The sequence below is a fragment of the Melanotaenia boesemani genome, chromosome 7 (genome assembly GCF_017639745.1).
Source record: "Melanotaenia boesemani isolate fMelBoe1 chromosome 7, fMelBoe1.pri, whole genome shotgun sequence".
Classification (NCBI taxonomy): Eukaryota; Metazoa; Chordata; class Actinopteri; order Atheriniformes; family Melanotaeniidae; genus Melanotaenia; species Melanotaenia boesemani.
Window position 1 is genome coordinate 15,293,086 of NC_055688.1, and position 17,113 is coordinate 15,310,198.

The window sequence follows — 17,113 nt, forward strand, 5'->3', positions numbered from 1 at the left end:
ACCAGGGATGTCACTGGCATTAGGCGTATAATGGGCAGGATTTGCTGATAAAACAGAGGCCTCACATTGGTAGTCTTTAGTGACTTAAGAGGGCCGTCTTCCGAAGCTGTGGGGCTATAAAATATATCTGTACCTCTGTCTATGTTTCTTTAGGTGTGATTTCTATTAACTTGTTTCACACACAGATGGACATATTAAGTTTTTAGCCACATTCATTTGATTTCACACATGTAGAGGAACAAGTTTGCAAACGAAAATAAGAATATTATTCAATAAAAAATATTCAGTGTCCCCAAATCCACCAGTAATTTAAGACTTTTTATTTTTACTTGACAAATTCACGCCATGAGCAAAAGCAGGACTCTGAAACAAATGCAGCTAAATGGAATACAGCTGTTATTTATTTTACCAGAGCAGCTTCTAATTCACAGAATAGTCTGACTTTTGGGGTCTGAAATTGCATGTGAGCTTACAGAAAAGAAGGAGAATTCATTGCTAAAACCACAACGTGCATAGCGGTTGAACAACTATTCAGTTGTGTTCTAGTATTTCCATGGGTGGTTTGGTATACTCGCACATTAGCCACTTGAGTGGAAATTCCGAACTCTGCCATCCACTGACTAATAAATAACAATAAAAAGAAAAGAAATTAAAGAAACTGAATTATTATTAAACTACATACTCATTAAAAATGATAACTTCACTTCTTGGCAACACGAAATCCGATACTATTGTGGAATTAAAAACCAAATTATATTTTGTACCTGCAAACTACAAAAAAAGGTGACAAGCGAAACTGTTTAATTTTTTTTAGAAAGCGTAACCTGTCTTTGGTTATTTGGCATCCTGTGAAAGCTGCCGATAAAATCATCAATTTCAATATATTCTTTATTGAAAATGTCAAAGACATGATAATATTAGTCTTTTAGGAAGGCTCTCTGAGCCTTTTTGAATTAAATATACACAAATCAATGTCAGTTGACACAAAACAGAAGAAAAGAAATGTCCATTTTTGCTTTTTGGTCATTTTAAACTCTTTTGAGGACTCAGAATAGATTAAAAAAATAATGGGAAATGAGTGAGTGCTCTTTGAAAAACAAACGATAAAAATTTTGCCTTCTGTTATGTCTCTGAAGGAAAAGGTGCAAACATTTCCAGGGATTGCACACAGGTAGTGCCTGTTGCTACTCCACTGCCTCGGCTGTGTCTACACGGAAGAAAAACAATCAGACACTTTTCTGTTCTACACATTTAAAGTCAAGCATTTTCAATGATTTCCACTACCATGTGACATACAGTAACATGCAGCTAAGATAAAAACAGTTAAATCAAAGCACTACCAGCTTTTTGTGTTCAAATCATACCTAATATATTATTATCTGATGGTTACAGAGGAATAAGGTTTAATAAATAAGAGGAAATCCTCTGATCCCTTTCTAAATATTTTGAGAGGCAAGGCAGCACTTTGACATTTTTTCTAAACCTATTTATATGTGTGTGATGGCATTTACCTCATATAGCCTTTCCCTTGTCAATTATTTAGCGAAGTCTCCGTCACAGTGAAGTTAAGATAGTCAAAACAAAATATGTGAAATAAGCATGATATCCAAACATCAGTCTTTCTGTCACTATCTGACTCCCGTTACCATCATCTCTAAAAGATGTCTGAAGAAAAGCTGCACAGATGAATGTGAAAAGTGACAAGATGTGCAATTAAGACTTTTAAAAATGCATGCAATACTGTGGCTGTAATTCATGCAGCCTGTCCTCCCTGTATCAGTTGCAGAATGCTGTGACAATTCCAGAGACTACAGGGATCAAAAAGGAAAGAGAGAAAAAAAGGTAGGAGACTTATGGTTGTCACTTTGGATAGATTTCCCATAGACGAGGCAGACATTCAGACATATGTCCCCAAGAAAGCCTTATAAATCTGTGAGCACGTCCAACATTTACAGACTATGGTGCTCAGTCGCATGACCACCTGTCAAGACTTGTCTTCTTCCTTCTTTTGATCTCACATCTCCTTCTATTGCTCCATTATCTGCACAATTTTGCTTTCAAAAGCCTTCTTTACTTTCAGAGTTTCAGGTAGAAGATTGATGGCACAGGCAGAGGAGACCAAACTAAGAGGAGGAATACCAATTTATTTTCCATTTAAAAAAAAGATGGAAAACCAGGGTAACTGCCAGGAGTATTCATTTGATCTGAACAGAGCTTCAATAAAACAAATTCCTTCGACAGCTATTTCGGTTCTTCACCAAGAGGCATTCCCCAAACAACCTTTTGTCTTCTGTCTTGACAGCCCACAACTGTTATTCTAGCCCTTCTGGGCGACTCCTTTTTAAATCAATATATAATATTACCAAGGACGAAATCTGGTAAGCCTGACCACATGAAGCAGATATTCCACCAAGGCTGATGGCAGATTCTGTCATTTGGTCTCTGTTTTAGCCCATCTTTAATACAAAATGGTCTAGATAGGAATCACAGTCAATGTAGCTGCCAAGCATGACAGATGTAGAGAGAATTTGCCTTGATGTTACTGCAGATGCTGCATATTTATGAGTTACATCCAAGATGAGCAGTGAAAGTTTTCATCAAAACTTCATTAAATAAAAAAAGTAAAACTCAAATTAAACTAAGATGCAAATTGAAAACTGTTTTAATAAAGGTATGATGCTTATGACAATAACAAACTGGTTTATGCAGGATAAGACTGCCATCTAGTGGCAAATGTTGTAATTTACTACAGAGCAAAGCAGATTAAATATTTCAGGTTTTTCTCACTAACTGCATGAAAAAGAGCAGTGGCATATCTTATTTAGTAGTCGTCGTTGGTTCCTTGTCCTCTTCAGAGTCTTGCAGCCTGATCACAGTACGGATGCTAAGAAGAAAAACAAAAGACCAGTTACCAGAATGACTGAAGTCACAGTCCCCTCCTCACCTAATATTAAATAGAAGCAATAGATTTTTTTTTAACCTAGCATTCAGCATTGCGGTTATTTTTAGGTTCTGTGGAAATGTTTGAGACAAGTAATCAACAGTCAGTTAAGAAATAAAATGCAGGGGAAATGATTGACATTTGCATTTGTCTCCCTTTTGAGCTTCTGTGTTAGATCAAGCTGTAAGGGCGATAAGACAGTGGATAAAAGTGAATTATACATGCCATATACATCAACTTTGATATTTGTGAAAAAAGTGCAGTTGGTAAAATCCTCGATATTTTCCTAACTATTAATTCCACATATTCACCTTTTTCGAATATTGAATCTGCTGATATGTACAATCAAATAGGCCTTTTTGGTGCAGATTATCAAAGTGTTACAATAAAGAGATAAAGGATTAGCGAGTAGAACTTTGTCAAGATTTTACTTACAAACATACAATGTCATTGTAACAACTAAAGCGGCGCGCTCACATAAAGATTAACGGGCTGTTTTTGTCCCGATTTTCTCCCTTCCTGATCAAGGATGGCAAACACTTGATTATCTTAAGTCTTATCAGATTATTCTATAACAGGGGTCGGCAACATTTCCAGTCCAAAGAGCCGTTTTTTCCCTCAGCCCACTAAATAAAACTCGTTTAGAGCCGAAAATGTTACGAGACCTTTTGAGAGAAGACAACTTATAATTTTTTATAAATATATACAATAGGAAATTTGTTCTCATTTTGGAAATACCACATTTTTATTTCTGTTTTTAGGTTTTAAAATAAGGAAAAAAACATTTACAAACAAGTAAATATGTAGATATTTGTGGAAAATGATTTGTGGGGAAATAAAAGCCCCTATTTTTCAACCTAATAACAAGAAAAATATATAAAGGAATAATTACTGGTGATTTCAGTGTTATTATGTTGTGAAAATTCAATGCAAATATTCCATGAAAAAAATAAAAACCTTCTAAAAACCTGCATTTGTTTACATTATATCTCTATTTATATTTAAATGCATTAGTTAGTTCTTTAGCATTTTTAGCCAAATATTAAGAGCCATTGTGGGAAGTCCAGACCCCTGTCTTATAAGATAATCCTGTGGTCTGATGTGTGTTAAGAGTGAATTTGTCTTGACAATAGGCCCTGAAAAGGGAAGTGGCTGATAATCGCAAATATCAAACATATTTAATATTTACAACCAAATACGTGTGTGAGGAAAGCCGACAACTCCTGAATTGTTACTCTGTGGATGGTGACGTGGAACGGAATCTAGCCAATCTGAAAGCGAGCTGACTGGGGAGCAAGGAAGAAAATAAAGTCCATGTTCACGCTGTCTCCAGTCTGTTATTTTTTCTGTTCTAGATTTTTCTGTTTACAGTAGTCGCAAGACCACCATCATTACTTCATCATGTATGTCCTCTGCCATGCTGGGTGTTGTGTTTTCCAGTTGTTGTCATGGTTCTTCCTCTTCGTTTTTCTGGTTGTTGCTATGTTTCGTCGTCTTTTGTCGTTTTTGTTAGATCATGTTTGATCGCACAAGATTTCCAGCTCGGAGGACTGGATTCTAGATCAGCTGCGGGACAGAATCGTTATGTGTGCGTTATTCTGTGCTGAGATTATCGCAACACACACCCACAGTACGATAAAAACTGTTAAATGCCTGATTTTTTATCTTCATTTGTGGGGTCTTGAACAGATAAAAAAAATCTCTTCAGATTTAGAAAATCCTTGTGTGTACCAGGCTTAACTTTGCAGGCAACCACATCTTGTCCCAAATAACATTTTATGTATGAGAAATAAAAAGGAATTCAAAGTGAATGAATGAATGAATGAATGAATATACCCTTCACCAGATTTCAGAAGGTCAAAGGCCACATTGATTTCATCGAGCAGGAGGTTGTGAGTGATAAACTCATCCAGCTTCAACTTGCTGTTCATGTAGTCATCCACCAGATTAGGAACATCTATCACACTCTTCCAGCCTTTAGAAAAGAATAACAAGGTTAAGGTTGGTCAATAAGCAACAGGTATGATTCATGACTGGGTATAAGAAGAGCATCTCAGACAGGATGAGTCTTTCAGAGGGGATTCGCCACAAAGGGCAGCAAAGGCAAATACATCAACAAATTTAGAATAATGTTTCTTAACATTCTACATAAAGAATTAGACTATTTCATATTCTAAACCTCAAAATGAGAGTTCAGAATCCTGATAACAGGCACTGAATGGGGATGATGCTCTGGCCCATGGGTGATATTATGCTAAAAGACACAGCTGAGTTGTGGAATGCTTCTGAAAGCTGCAATTAAAACTGTACAGCGCAAAATCAAGTCAAACAAAAGGTGATACAACACAGTGGCAAACACACTCCTGGCACAGGAAAAAATATCATTTTTCACAATCATTCAGATTCTGACTCACAGCAACCTCTATGAAATGTTGATGCATTGCCGAAGGACATTTTTCATGCAAACCACTGTGGCTAGTATCTTCTTTTAAGCGCACCTCCAAAATACGTCCCCTTCAAGGTGCGCCCCATCAGCATCTTTATCACCTTGACGTCCATTGATTCTGTCTCTGTCCACCCAGCAATGACACAGGTACCTGAAGCCTCTGTTGTGGACTCAAACGCAGCACTCTAAAACAACATGATTAAATATTTCATTTGAATTTCCTTTATATATATATATATATATATATATATATATTAAAAAATCATAAACCCAGTAAATAATTCACTCACAAAATTATGTTACTGTGTGACTTTTTGCTTTGGAAGAATTTATGTCTGAACCTACTATGTGCTGCATTTAGGACTTATTCTGTGACAAAGTCCTCAATGTGCACTAAAATACTCAAATGTCATTTTAAAAGAGTTAGAGGTACCCACCATGATAGCTGGACTTCCAACACATTCCAGAGCGTAATCGACCCCTCCTTCCGTCATCTCCACCAGAACCTGCTGGATAGACTTGCTATGTTCTCTTGGGTTGACACAGTCAGTGGCTCCAAACTCCCTGGCTTTCTCAAACTTGTCAGAATTGATATCAACCCCGATGATCCTTTTTGCCATGGCAACCTTGCAGCCCATGATGGCAGCCAGCCCTACTGCTCCGAGCCCAAAAACGGCACACGAGGAATCTTTTTCAACCTGGAGTTTTCAACACGTTGGTCAATCAAAAGTTATAAGGATCGCCCAATCATACACAGCATTTTAAGTGCATATTTTAATCCAACCTTGCTATAAACTGTCCTGAGATAACTATAAATAAAACTGATATTCATATATGCATACACATTTATTATGGGTTCATTACTACACATCATTTCACTTCTAATGTAGTTTTTTTTCCTTTCCATTTAAAGCAAACATGACTTTGACACTAAATTGACAGACTGATGTTGAATTTGCAAAGCTGTTTTAAAAGGTTGTGCTGGTTTTTAACATTTACAACATAAAAGTACAAAAAATATAACCATAGTTTATGAAATGCCAGAGAAAAACAGGAAATCTCTAAAAGAAGTTTGAGCCTTTGAATGCTACTTCCTCAGTGCAAGCAGGATGTTTTTACTTATTTCACTTCTTAAAATGTGTTCAGAGACAGCTTTTGGTGAGTGGTTAAGCTGGAAAAAAAACACAGATTATGTAAACTTGTCATGCAACAGAAGTGAAATGCTAATATTGAAACCTGACTGACTTCAAGCAAAAACCAAAGAAAAACAGCAAATGCAAAATGGAAAAAGACAAACACAAAAAAAGAGATAAATAAAATATATAAACAGAACGAGGAAACATAGAAAGTACATAAAAATGACAAAAATACATAAACAGAAAAATACATACAAGACATAAAATTTTTATACTTTATTTATACTTTTTACTAATACATAACATTTAAGTGTAAATATGAATAAATGCCTAGAAATTAAATTAATTTTGATCCTATCACCTAATGTAAAGCTTGTATCTGCTGCCATCTAGAGGAATATTCTAATAACTACAACCCAGCCACATAAAACTGTCTAAACCAAATATTTCTTATTATAATGATAAGTGTTATTATTAATTGGTGATGATGATATAGAAATAGTAAGTAAAACCAGCAGATTTGAATCCTCTTACCTTGCCTGTTTTAACAGCAGCACCATAACCAGTGGAGACTCCACAGCCAAACAGACAGACTTTGTCCAAAGGTGCATCAGATCTTATTTTAGCAAGAGAAGTATCAGGAACCACAGTATACTGACAGAAAGAGCTGACACCAAGGAACTGGTAGACCTGCTGCCCCTTGCAAGAAATCCTGCTTGTACCATCTGCCAATATGCCCACTTGAGTATTTGCCCTACAAGCCGCATAAGACAGTGTGTAGTTAAAGACCATGAAAAGCAACAACAATAAGTGTGACTGTGTGTGTGTAAACATGTGACAATGAAATCACCAGTTTTTTCTGCAGAGATTAGTTTTGTTGCTTCGACAACGCACACACTCTCCACAATATGGCAAAAAAAGAGGAATGACTTTATCCCCTAAGAACAAAACAAAAAACACAATTCTGGCAGTTTTATAAAACAAGGAAAAGAATTTGACTAAAAAAGCCAGCAACAGGTTGCCTTGTTTGTGACTTTGTTGTGATTTGTATAAAATACCGGGAGAGAATTTGGTGACTTCTGGGCCAACACTCTCAACTATCCCTGCTGCCTCATGGCCAAGAACTAACGGAAACGGCCTGAAAGTCATCCCTTTTCCAGTTTCATACAGGTATTCCCAGTCTGTGTGGCACACACCTGTAGCAACAACCTATGCAAAACATGTACAGTTTCAGGAAGTGGATGGTGATCAGAAGGAAGTGATTGTTTTTTTATATTTCCTGTTGTTGTACCATATGTTATATGTAAAAATTGCACGCAGTTGTTTCAACACAGTCACATCATTTGTATACAACTAAATGCTATAATTTTGGGTGTGCCGTTAACCTTGATGCGGACTTCATGGGCCTTGGGAGGGGCAACTTCCACTTCTTCAATAGATAGAGGCTTCCTCGGCTCCCAAGCAACAGCTGCTTTGCACCTGATCACCTAAACACAGACACACACAATCAAAAAAAAAAAAAAAAAAAAAAAAGTTTAGGCGTCTGAAAGGCAGGCATTTGGTTTTAAAAAAAAAGAACTCGACAATGAAGATTATAATTTCAGAAATAAGTTCATATTATCATTAACATTATTTTCTTACCCGACCTATTGTTGCCATCATTGAGTGAGAATTAACCTGCAATTGGACAAAACACTATTTACATCTGCATAAACGACAAAATCACGCTAAGTCAACGTTTTGTCTTTCTGATAATCGTCACAGCAGTCTGCTAAGTTATGCTGTTTCTGGATAACCCGTTACGTCTTTAAATATGTTACCAGTGGAGATGAGAATTTACGACACTTCCCGACACAGTGGGACATCTTTACGGCAGCCCGTGGTCAACACGTGTTGTCATTGCAAGAAGCTTCGACTGGTTAAATAGTGCCGCTAGCTCATTGAAATTTGTAAGATTCTTTTTGCTTTGGTGTTTTATTAATGACTTACGGACGTTTTTGTGTTGATATTTTGAGATGTGTAAAGATCTGTTTGGCTTCTTCTATTAAAAGTTGCCAGAATTTAGACTTTTGAAAACATTTATGTAGCTCACTCGTTAGCAAGAATGTATGTTGTACTTTAAAAGCCTGCTAACTCGTGGAGTGGAACTAACTTCTCGCTGTATGACAGAGCTTTATATCAATAAGTGAATACTGAGCTATAAATCCCCGTCTTTCACAATGGCCTTGTGTTTTCTTGACACTATATTGCAGAGATTTTGAGTAGAATGTCGTTCAGAGGAGGAGGTGGGCGAGGAGGTGGAAGAGGTGGAGGTTTTCAGCGAGGTGGAGGAGGCAGAGGTGGTGGAGGATTTGGACGGGGTGGTGGAAGAGGTGGCTTCAGACAACAAGACTTCGGTCCCCCAGAGCATGTTGTTGGTAAGTTCATTAAATCAAAAGCGAAAAAATGGTTGAAAAGGTTGATGCATCGCGAGGAGGTAAACGCGGTACGAACGAGTCTCCTACCAGAGCGCTGGAGTTGCTGTATCACAGTTTCCTCTTCTTTTGCTTGGTAAAGTTCTGTTTTTACTAGTGGAGGTGGGTACCTCTGTATATAGCATAACTTGGTTAAATTAATCTAGGGCTGCTTAGATGAGCTGTAGTGTCTGTATGAGATGCAACCAGTTTAACTAAGCCCCTCCGCAAACACCAGGAAAGTGTCATGCATTGTGCATCACTGCAATTTTAGATGGCAAATGCAACACATTTCTTCCGCACACAATTGCGTGTTAATAAGTTTAATGACCAGAGACCCTGAGCTAAAGCTGATGACATATGTAGATCAGGTAAGGTGAAGGACTACTCTGGACGCAGTTGACAAAACTGTAAGGATGTGCAGAAATCACAAGGATTGGCTGGATTTGCATTAATAGTCGCAACTGCAACATCTTAAAATTCCAGACTGGCTCGTGGTTTAAAAAGCTTCTAACATGGTGGACCAGATTAGAAGCACTACATGATTACATTTCATTTAAAGTAAGCTTTTTTAATTGAAGTTCACTATTTAATTTAAAATATTGTAACACTGGGCATTTTTATAAAATTGAACTGAAAACAGAAGCTAGAAGTGCATCTGTGGATTGCCTGTTCTGAGTGAGGCCTGGGGCCTCATCTCATGTACATGCATATAAAAGTTTCTGTCCACATACAGGTCGGGATTTATTTATTTTTTGTTTTAAACTTTGCATGGGTCTGTGCACATCACCACGCAAATTTCTGACTTGCCATGAGAATGTGCGTAACTCTTGTCCTTTTGAAAGTGACAGCCTATAAGAGACTGAAATGCTCATTTATACACCGAAATGTGTTACTGTGAACTTCCTGAAGTCAAAATGGACTTAGCTCTGATGATTAACACCCGATCAACAAAACTAAACCACATTCAACCTACATTTTTTCTACAGATATTACACCCAAATAAAATTCCGGAGAGATGATTGTTGGCGGCTTGCAGCAGTTTTGGCTTTTCTTTTTATTAGTTTTTCATTGCCATTGGTTACGACCCACAGTAGTCTGTATCTTTGTTTTTAATAAATCATAAACAGCACTGGTTCCCACTTCACAGCTCCTTGCTGTAGCATTATCAACAGAAGATAGATCATCAAATGAAATAAAACTGCATCGTTCATCATAAGGATTACATATGTGCAGGTGGTCTGTTCCACAGTATAAGATCGTTGTGTGTTTTTAACGGGCAATCATGCTATGAATGACAGCAGAAGATTAAAGACGGTCTAACTCTAGTTACCCTCCGAGTAAAGGTTCTGCTTAACACAAAAACTGTCTGCAATCAAACCAAGCCAACTAAAACTGACTAACACAGATTACTGCACTGTATCTGCAAAACCGTTACATTTTAGTAAATCTGAGCACATTTAAACTCTGTTAGGATACTTAACACAAGCAAAGCATGCTGGGAAGGCCCACCCACCTTTCTTCAACATGCTACAAGCTTGTGTAGACTATTTGAGCATTCCTCCACTTGTTTCAAACACATTAGTTATTCTGTTACATAGCTCTCCTATTGTTATTTGGGCTTAAGGTAAACGTATGCCATGTATTTATTTTCATTTGCATATTTATAAATGGATTTAATGGGTGGATTCCAATTCAGTTGGGATGTATCAAGGAAAGACGTGCAGGAACAGGTGTGTGCACATATTCATACATTTGAATATTTTTGGGTGTACATAATGTATGTCCCAATTCAGGGTCTGCACACTTCGAAGTGTGAATTCGTTGGCTACATAAGTCATTGTAGTGTGCCGAGCATTGTCCCAATTTTCTCCCAGAATTCATTGCACAGAAGACGGTGGCAACTCAGCAACCAAGCTCAGAAGAGTACTTTTTTTTTTTTTTAAACTATAGTAGAAACGTGACAAAACCAAGTACTTTATAAACATGCTTGTTAAACAGTGCCATTAAAATTCTGTAATATTTTATATTTGTGGATTTTTTAAGGGGTTAATGACGTTTCCACCGGCTGGAAAACAACAAAGTGTCACAGTTTTTCTTTTACAAGATTACCCGGTCGGTGTTAATGTTTACTAAAGTGTGGTATGATATGCAAACTTGGTAATTTCAGAGGTTCTCTGAGGTTTCGGAGAGGAAAAAACAGCACTATTGCACACGATTGTGGTGTTTTTGTTTCCTAATTTGTTAGAAGCTACTTTAATTTTTCAGCACTGTCATTGTTTTCCCCAACAGCATGAATTTATTGTTTTGTGTTTAAGTTTATTAGATTGAGCAAAAACAGGTTTCTAATCTTGATGTGTTTCATTGTCTGTCCTGTCTGCAGCACTAGGAGAATTCATGCATCCATGTGAAGATGAAATTGTGTGTAAGTGTACAACGGAAGAAAACAAAGTTCCCTACTTCAATGCCCCAGTGTATTTGGAAAACAAGGAGCAGATCGGGAAAGTGGACGAAATATTCGGTCAGCTGCGGGACTTTGTATCCTTAAAGTACTAATCATCCTAGTCGCTAAAACGCAGACAACATGAGATTGAAAACTGTGGTGGGTTCAGCGTCATTGTTGCCAAACAGAATTGTGATGCACTTTAACTTCTTCCTGCAGTATTTTTCAGTAAAACTCTCTGAAAACATGAAGGCGTCTTCATTCAAGAAGTTACAGAAGGTACAGGCAAAAACAAACACATTTTCAGGCACTGAATAGATACTTTTGCTTTACTAAATATGTACTACGCACCTTCTCTTTCAGTTTTATATAGACCCAATGAAGCTTCTCCCATTGCAACGATTTCTGCCGAGGCCACCAGGAGAAAAGGGGCCGCCCAGAGGAGGCAGAGGAGGAGGGAGAGGTGGTGGTGGTCGTGGAGGTAAGGGGGGAGGGGTTCTGAGTTTAGGTACTTCGGTTTAAATGTGTATGTGAACACTGATGGAGCCTCTTTTTTCCCCCTTTTGGGAACTTTTGAATTACACCTTAGATTTCTTTTGTTTACACTTCAAATGGAAGCAATGACTTACCTGTTTCATTTTGCTTTGTTTTATATCAGGCGGTTTTCGAGGCGGCAGAGGCGGAGGCGGACGGGGTGGAGGATTTGGAGGCGGACGGGGTGGAGGATTTGGAGGCGGACGGGGCGGAGGATTTGGAGGCGGACGTGGTGGAGGAGGCTTCAGAGGAAGAGGAGGAGGAGGAGGCGGTGGGCGTGGATTCAGAGGTTGGCTTGTTGTCTGTGATCAGATTTGATCTTCTCGTGTTTTAAGTGAAGACAGGTGGTTTGTCTCTAATGACTATTGTGTTTTTCTCTGCTTTTAGGGGGAAGATGATCAACATCTGGCTTGGTGTGATCATCTTGTCCTTGTCATCACCTTCTCAGACTAAAAGACTACACTCATCAGATTCTGGACAGAGGGACTCATGCAAACATTGCCTCTATTTGATGAGCTTGTGGGAATTTAGTTGTATTTTTTCTACCAGCTTTGGATGAATGATTGGTTGTAATGACTTATTTAAAAGGTTCATATTGCATTGTGTATAACAGAAGGAACCTTTTTCTGCCTGTTTTGTTGGATTCATATGAGCTGACATGCCATTCGTTGTTGATTGTGTTAGTTTTTTGACAGATGTTTTGATTAAGATTTAGAAAAACACATTCTCAAACTTCCATGCAGTGATTACTTCACTTGTGGAAAATCAGACTATTCAATGTTGGCTGAAAACATTTTATTGCTCAGTCTGTAAAATCTCCAGCTAAATGTTATTTTTTAAAATGCCTTGATTAAAAGGTCCTTTGTAGCTGTGGATGTCTTTATTTTTTTAGACTAGACATTTCAAAATTGAGTACTTAAGTATGCCTTTATATGTTTTTATCTGGAACAGAAGTGAGAACAAGTATACATCAAACAGAAAATTAAGTGATTACAGTCAAAAGGTGTTTAGATGTTCATCTACAAAAGTTTCTTCTACGTCAAACCTATGAGATGGTTTTGTGACGTTACAGTTAGTTTCAATAGTTTCCACCTTGCAAGAAACAGTTTGAGATTTTGAGAACTTTAGATGAGGAAGGTTAGATTTAAGCTTTATATATATATTTGTACCTGAAAACAGCCTTTTTGGGGAGTGTTTGTTTTTAGATATTTGTATGAGGACATCACGGATTATAATTTAATTAAATGCAAGCTGTATGAACATTTGCACGGGACAATACAGACACACACATATAAATATTATCTGGATTTTTGTAGTCATTTTAGGCCTTTTTATTTTTGAACAGGGGGTTAAATACTTTCAGCCAGCCTATGAATATAAAGTGTATTTTTTCAAAATCAATGCTTTTTCAGGTATAAACTTCAGGTTCTCACCTGTCACTTTACAAAACATAAAAATAAAACCATTGTGGGATGTTCTTTAACAGTCTTCCTAAACCTGTCTTTCACCCATCCAACCTGACCCTACGTCATGCGCAACCTGAGCGTTCTCGTTTCTGATTGGCTCCGACGGGAACTTCTTTACGGCCTCTCCAGACCGCCCCCCTCCCGTGCTGAAGCAACGATCATGGAGACAGCAGGCAAAGTAAGTTTCTACAAACTATTAAAGACCAAATTGCAAATTCTTTCCTTACTCGTATAAGAGTTTTTAAGTGCCTTGAATTTTTTGTATAACGCAGAAGCCCTACGTATTGTTTGATGACGTGCAGATATTAATTTGTGTTGAATGAATTTAAACAAAGAATCACTGTCTCAGGAATTAACAGGGACCTTTCCGGGTCAGTTGCAGCTGGTCTTCGCAGGTTTCTGCAGCACATGTGCCAAAAGATAATTGTATACGTCTTGAACTACTATTAAAGTAAGGAATTAATAAAAAATAAAGTAAATTAGTGTTGGTTGGCAGTGGTTATGTTCCGCCCATGTAGCGTGGGAATCATGAGGCTTCACGGCTTCACAGTTTGTAGTTAAATTATCTGTAACAGTGAATATACTAGAACTCTTGCACAAGTGCACGCTTGTAGAGGGTCCAAAGGCAACCCGCTCCGCGCACCCGGCTGCTTGACCTGCTGCAGTTTGTTGTATAAGCTTTGCTTGACATGAATTCAAACCAACTCCGTGTGCTTGCAGGTGATCAAGTGCAAGGCAGCTGTTGCCTGGGAACCTGGAAAGCCTCTCTCCATTGAAGAGGTGGAGGTTGGTCCACCTAAGGCCCATGAAGTTCGGATTAAGGTTAGCAACTGAAGCTCACTCATCTTTGTCAAAAAGAAAACAGAAATGTGTGTGCCCTTATCACAGCTTTCAGTAATGAGGTTATTTGGAGACCTTATCCAGTCTTAGTGTACTTTCCTAACCGCTGTCTTTATGATATTTAAACTTAAATGTCTAAGACTTTGCCTTTATTTTGCCTTTGAATGGTGTGCAAATAATAATGGGGCTCTTGTTGTGTATGTATGTTGTCGGTAACCAGATATATACTGTATAAAGCTTGGAATGACTGTTTCTTTCAGGTCTTTGCAACAGGAGTGTGTCATACAGATGCCTACACTCTGAGTGGCAGCGACCCTGAAGGACTTTTCCCCGTCATCTTGGGACATGAGGGTGCTGGAACAGTTGAGAGCGTTGGTGAAGGTGTCACTAAATTTAAGCCAGGTGAGCTGCAAGTCCACTTAAGTTTAATAACTATTTTCTAAGTATATGTATTAATTTGTGGTTTTTGATTGATGATTTTTTTTTTCTTTCGTTCAGGTGATACTGTCATCCCGTTGTATGTGCCTCAGTGTGGAGAATGCAAATTCTGCAAAAATCCTAAGACCAACCTCTGCCAAAAAATCCGGTAACATGACTGGCATTTAAAAGGCCACCAAATCATCAGCAACAGTAAAGACCATTCACATATTCATGATTTAAAAATAAGGAAATAATAATTCATATCTCTTTCCTGTGCTTCCATCCTGCAGAGTAACCCAGGGTCAGGGGCTACTCCCTGACAAAACTTCTCGCTTCACCTGCAAGGGAAAGCAAGTGTTTCACTTCATGGGGACCAGCACCTTCTCTGAGTACACTGTGGTGGCTGACATCTCACTGGCTAAAGTTAACGAGCATGCTCCGCTGGATAAAGTGTGCCTCCTTGGTTGTGGTATTTCTACAGGCTATGGTGCTGCTCTAAACACTGCAAAGGTAATTCTTAAAGATAAAACGACCTTCTTACAGGAAGCAAACGATTAAACAAACATAATGGAGTCAAATTTGTTTATTTTTTTTCTGTTTTGTTAAAATATGATTGTCTTAGAGTAAATAGAAATGCAAATGTTATTGTTTGTAAGTCTTAGGCTGTAATGGCTGTCGTACATATACTAGAAAAAAAAAACACTTTTGAATCAGTGTCGACTTTGGTAATTAGTATGTTTAAAAGGACTTAGAATAAAAATTCTCTTTACAGTACAGCATGACTAAACATCAAGTTATTGTATTTTCTAATATTTAATTTCTAAATGTGACCTGGTTTCATTAGCCCCAAAAAATTCCTGTATAGATATTCTATTAGCAGAATTAATTATCAGCTAATCAACTTTTTGCATTGTATGACTTCTCTGTCAGGTTGAGCCTGGTTCCACATGTGCCGTATTTGGACTTGGAGCTGTTGGGTTGGCTGTTATTATGGGTTGCAAGGTTGCTGGAGCAACCAGGATCATTGGTGTGGACATCAACCCTGATAAATTTGAGAAAGCCAAGGAGTTTGGTGCCAATGAATTTGTGAATCCAAAAGACCACAGCAAGCCCATCCAGGAAGTCCTGGTGGAGATGACTGACGGGGGTGTGGACTATTCATTTGAGTGCATTGGAAATGTACAAATAATGGTGAGGACTTGTGTTCATATTTTAAATCAGTCATGCATATAGATACAGATACAGAAAAAGTGTTTGAAAACCATGCATGAAACTGGTAACAAAACAGTTTATTATTTCAGAGAGCGGCTCTTGAGGCATGCCACAAAGGTTGGGGTGAAAGTGTCATCATTGGTGTAGCTGGAGCAGGACAGGAGATCTCCACCAGACCATTCCAGCTAGTCACAGGCCGGGTGTGGAGAGGCACAGCCTTCGGAGGTGAGGGACTGTGGTCTGTATGTTTTGCATCATTTGTAGTTTGTAATAATGCTGTTCATATCTTTTAACCAGGTCTTTCATTAAACCTTTTAATGAAACAGCTCTTTGAAACAATAATTATCCCTATATGAAAATTCCAACTGTCAAAATGGGTTTTATATTCTTCAGGCTGGAAGAGTGTGGAGAGTGTTCCTAAACTGGTGGAGGACTACATGAGCAAGAAGCTGAAGGTGGATGAGTTTGTAACCCACACTCTGCCTTTTGAGAAGATCAATGAGGGATTTGACCTCATGCATGCTGGAAAGAGGTGGGAGTTACTGTTCTTTTTTTACAACCATTATATTTGATCTGTTATTTTATTAATTCTTTAGTTTACCCCTGTTAATGTTTCTTACTGTTTAGCTGTGCTTTTTTGCCCAGCCCAACTTATCTCCTTTTTCTCATTACAGTATCCGCACAGTACTGACTTTCTGATGTACCTGAAACAACCACATCACATCTGGCCTTCAAACAGCTCCATCCATACTTGCAACACTTATTTTTGTGCACTTATCTTTAATAGTATACATTCAATGTTTAGAAAAAAAAAGTTTAATAGCAGAACATCTGTTTGAAACTTTCTAAACCCTGTTATTAAAAGAAACTCATTTCTGCTGTCCTGTTTTTTGTTGTTTTGCTTTTACATTTTATTTAGATAAAGCATTTTAAACATTTGAAAAATCTGCTCAAACCTACAATCACAACTGATGATTTACATGATGCTTCTTTAGTTCATATTATTCCTAATAGTATTTTCAATTATTAGCCGGTATATAAAGTAATGTTTGCTTTATCGCAATGTTAATGTTTTCATCTGACCCTAAGTCTTTAGTTCACCATGACATCCAGAAAACATGGCGACCTCAACTTTTCTGTTAGACTGCAGTAATAAAAATAGGCTTTTAAAAACTCAAAACGTGTTTTGTGTTTTCCTGACAGAGCCATGAGATTTTTTTAA

The 17,113-nt window shown here is 37.8% G+C and overlaps 3 protein-coding genes across 4 annotated transcripts; 2 read left to right on the forward strand and 1 right to left on the reverse strand.

Moving 5' to 3' along the window:
• Positions 1-2,646: 2,646 nt before the first annotated feature.
• LOC121642648 (alcohol dehydrogenase class-3-like) lies at positions 2,647-8,457 on the reverse strand. Of its 2 annotated transcripts, none has more exons than XM_041989420.1 (10): positions 8,344-8,457; positions 8,165-8,200; positions 7,909-8,010; positions 7,582-7,732; positions 7,374-7,461; positions 7,058-7,277; positions 5,825-6,085; positions 5,440-5,572; positions 4,778-4,916; positions 2,647-2,884 (listed from the first exon to the last, which is right to left on the reverse strand). In XM_041989420.1, the coding sequence occupies exons 1-10, from the start codon at positions 8,386-8,388 to the stop codon at positions 2,818-2,820; spliced, it is 1,242 nt and encodes a 413-aa protein (XP_041845354.1). In that variant the 5' UTR covers positions 8,389-8,457; the 3' UTR covers positions 2,647-2,817. The 2 variants fall into 2 exon arrangements, with proteins under 2 accessions (XP_041845354.1, XP_041845355.1); XM_041989421.1 differs by lacking the exon at positions 8,344-8,457 and adding an exon at positions 8,273-8,309.
• Positions 8,382-12,820, forward strand: gar1 (GAR1 homolog, ribonucleoprotein). The gene is made up of 7 exons (XM_041989425.1): positions 8,382-8,472; positions 8,776-8,940; positions 11,360-11,514; positions 11,639-11,698; positions 11,783-11,900; positions 12,078-12,242; positions 12,341-12,820. The coding sequence occupies exons 2-7, from the start codon at positions 8,790-8,792 to the stop codon at positions 12,349-12,351; spliced, it is 660 nt and encodes a 219-aa protein (XP_041845359.1). The 5' UTR covers positions 8,382-8,472; positions 8,776-8,789; the 3' UTR covers positions 12,352-12,820.
• A 685-nt stretch (positions 12,821-13,505) lies between these two features.
• On the forward strand, positions 13,506-16,768 carry adh5 (alcohol dehydrogenase 5). Its single transcript, XM_041989422.1, has 9 exons — positions 13,506-13,597; positions 14,140-14,241; positions 14,520-14,661; positions 14,758-14,845; positions 14,970-15,189; positions 15,610-15,870; positions 15,981-16,116; positions 16,285-16,423; positions 16,566-16,768. The coding sequence occupies exons 1-9, from the start codon at positions 13,580-13,582 to the stop codon at positions 16,588-16,590; spliced, it is 1,131 nt and encodes a 376-aa protein (XP_041845356.1). The 5' UTR covers positions 13,506-13,579; the 3' UTR covers positions 16,591-16,768.
• The last annotated feature ends 345 nt before the right edge of the window (positions 16,769-17,113 follow it).

Excerpts from the sequence above, each read along its gene's own strand:
- LOC121642648 (XM_041989420.1), bottom strand. The coding sequence starts at position 8,388 with ATGTCCCACTGTGTCGGGAAGTGTCGTAAATTCTCATCTCCACTG. Across the intron at positions 6,086-7,057 it reads CTGCTGTTAAAACAGGCAAG|GTTGAAAAAGATTCCTCGTG; the intron begins GTAAGAGGATTC and ends TGAAAACTCCAG. Across the intron at positions 5,573-5,824 it reads TTGGAAGTCCAGCTATCATG|AGTGCTGCGTTTGAGTCCAC; the intron begins GTGGGTACCTCT and ends ATGTTGTTTTAG.
- gar1 (XM_041989425.1), top strand. The coding sequence starts at position 8,790 with ATGTCGTTCAGAGGAGGAGGTGGGCGAGGAGGTGGAAGAGGTGGAGGT. Across the intron at positions 8,941-11,359 it reads TCCCCCAGAGCATGTTGTTG|CACTAGGAGAATTCATGCAT; the intron begins GTAAGTTCATTA and ends TCCTGTCTGCAG. Across the intron at positions 11,699-11,782 it reads CATTCAAGAAGTTACAGAAG|TTTTATATAGACCCAATGAA; the intron begins GTACAGGCAAAA and ends CTTCTCTTTCAG.
- adh5 (XM_041989422.1), top strand. Across the intron at positions 14,242-14,519 it reads CCCATGAAGTTCGGATTAAG|GTCTTTGCAACAGGAGTGTG; the intron begins GTTAGCAACTGA and ends TGTTTCTTTCAG. Across the intron at positions 15,871-15,980 it reads TTGGAAATGTACAAATAATG|AGAGCGGCTCTTGAGGCATG; the intron begins GTGAGGACTTGT and ends TTATTATTTCAG.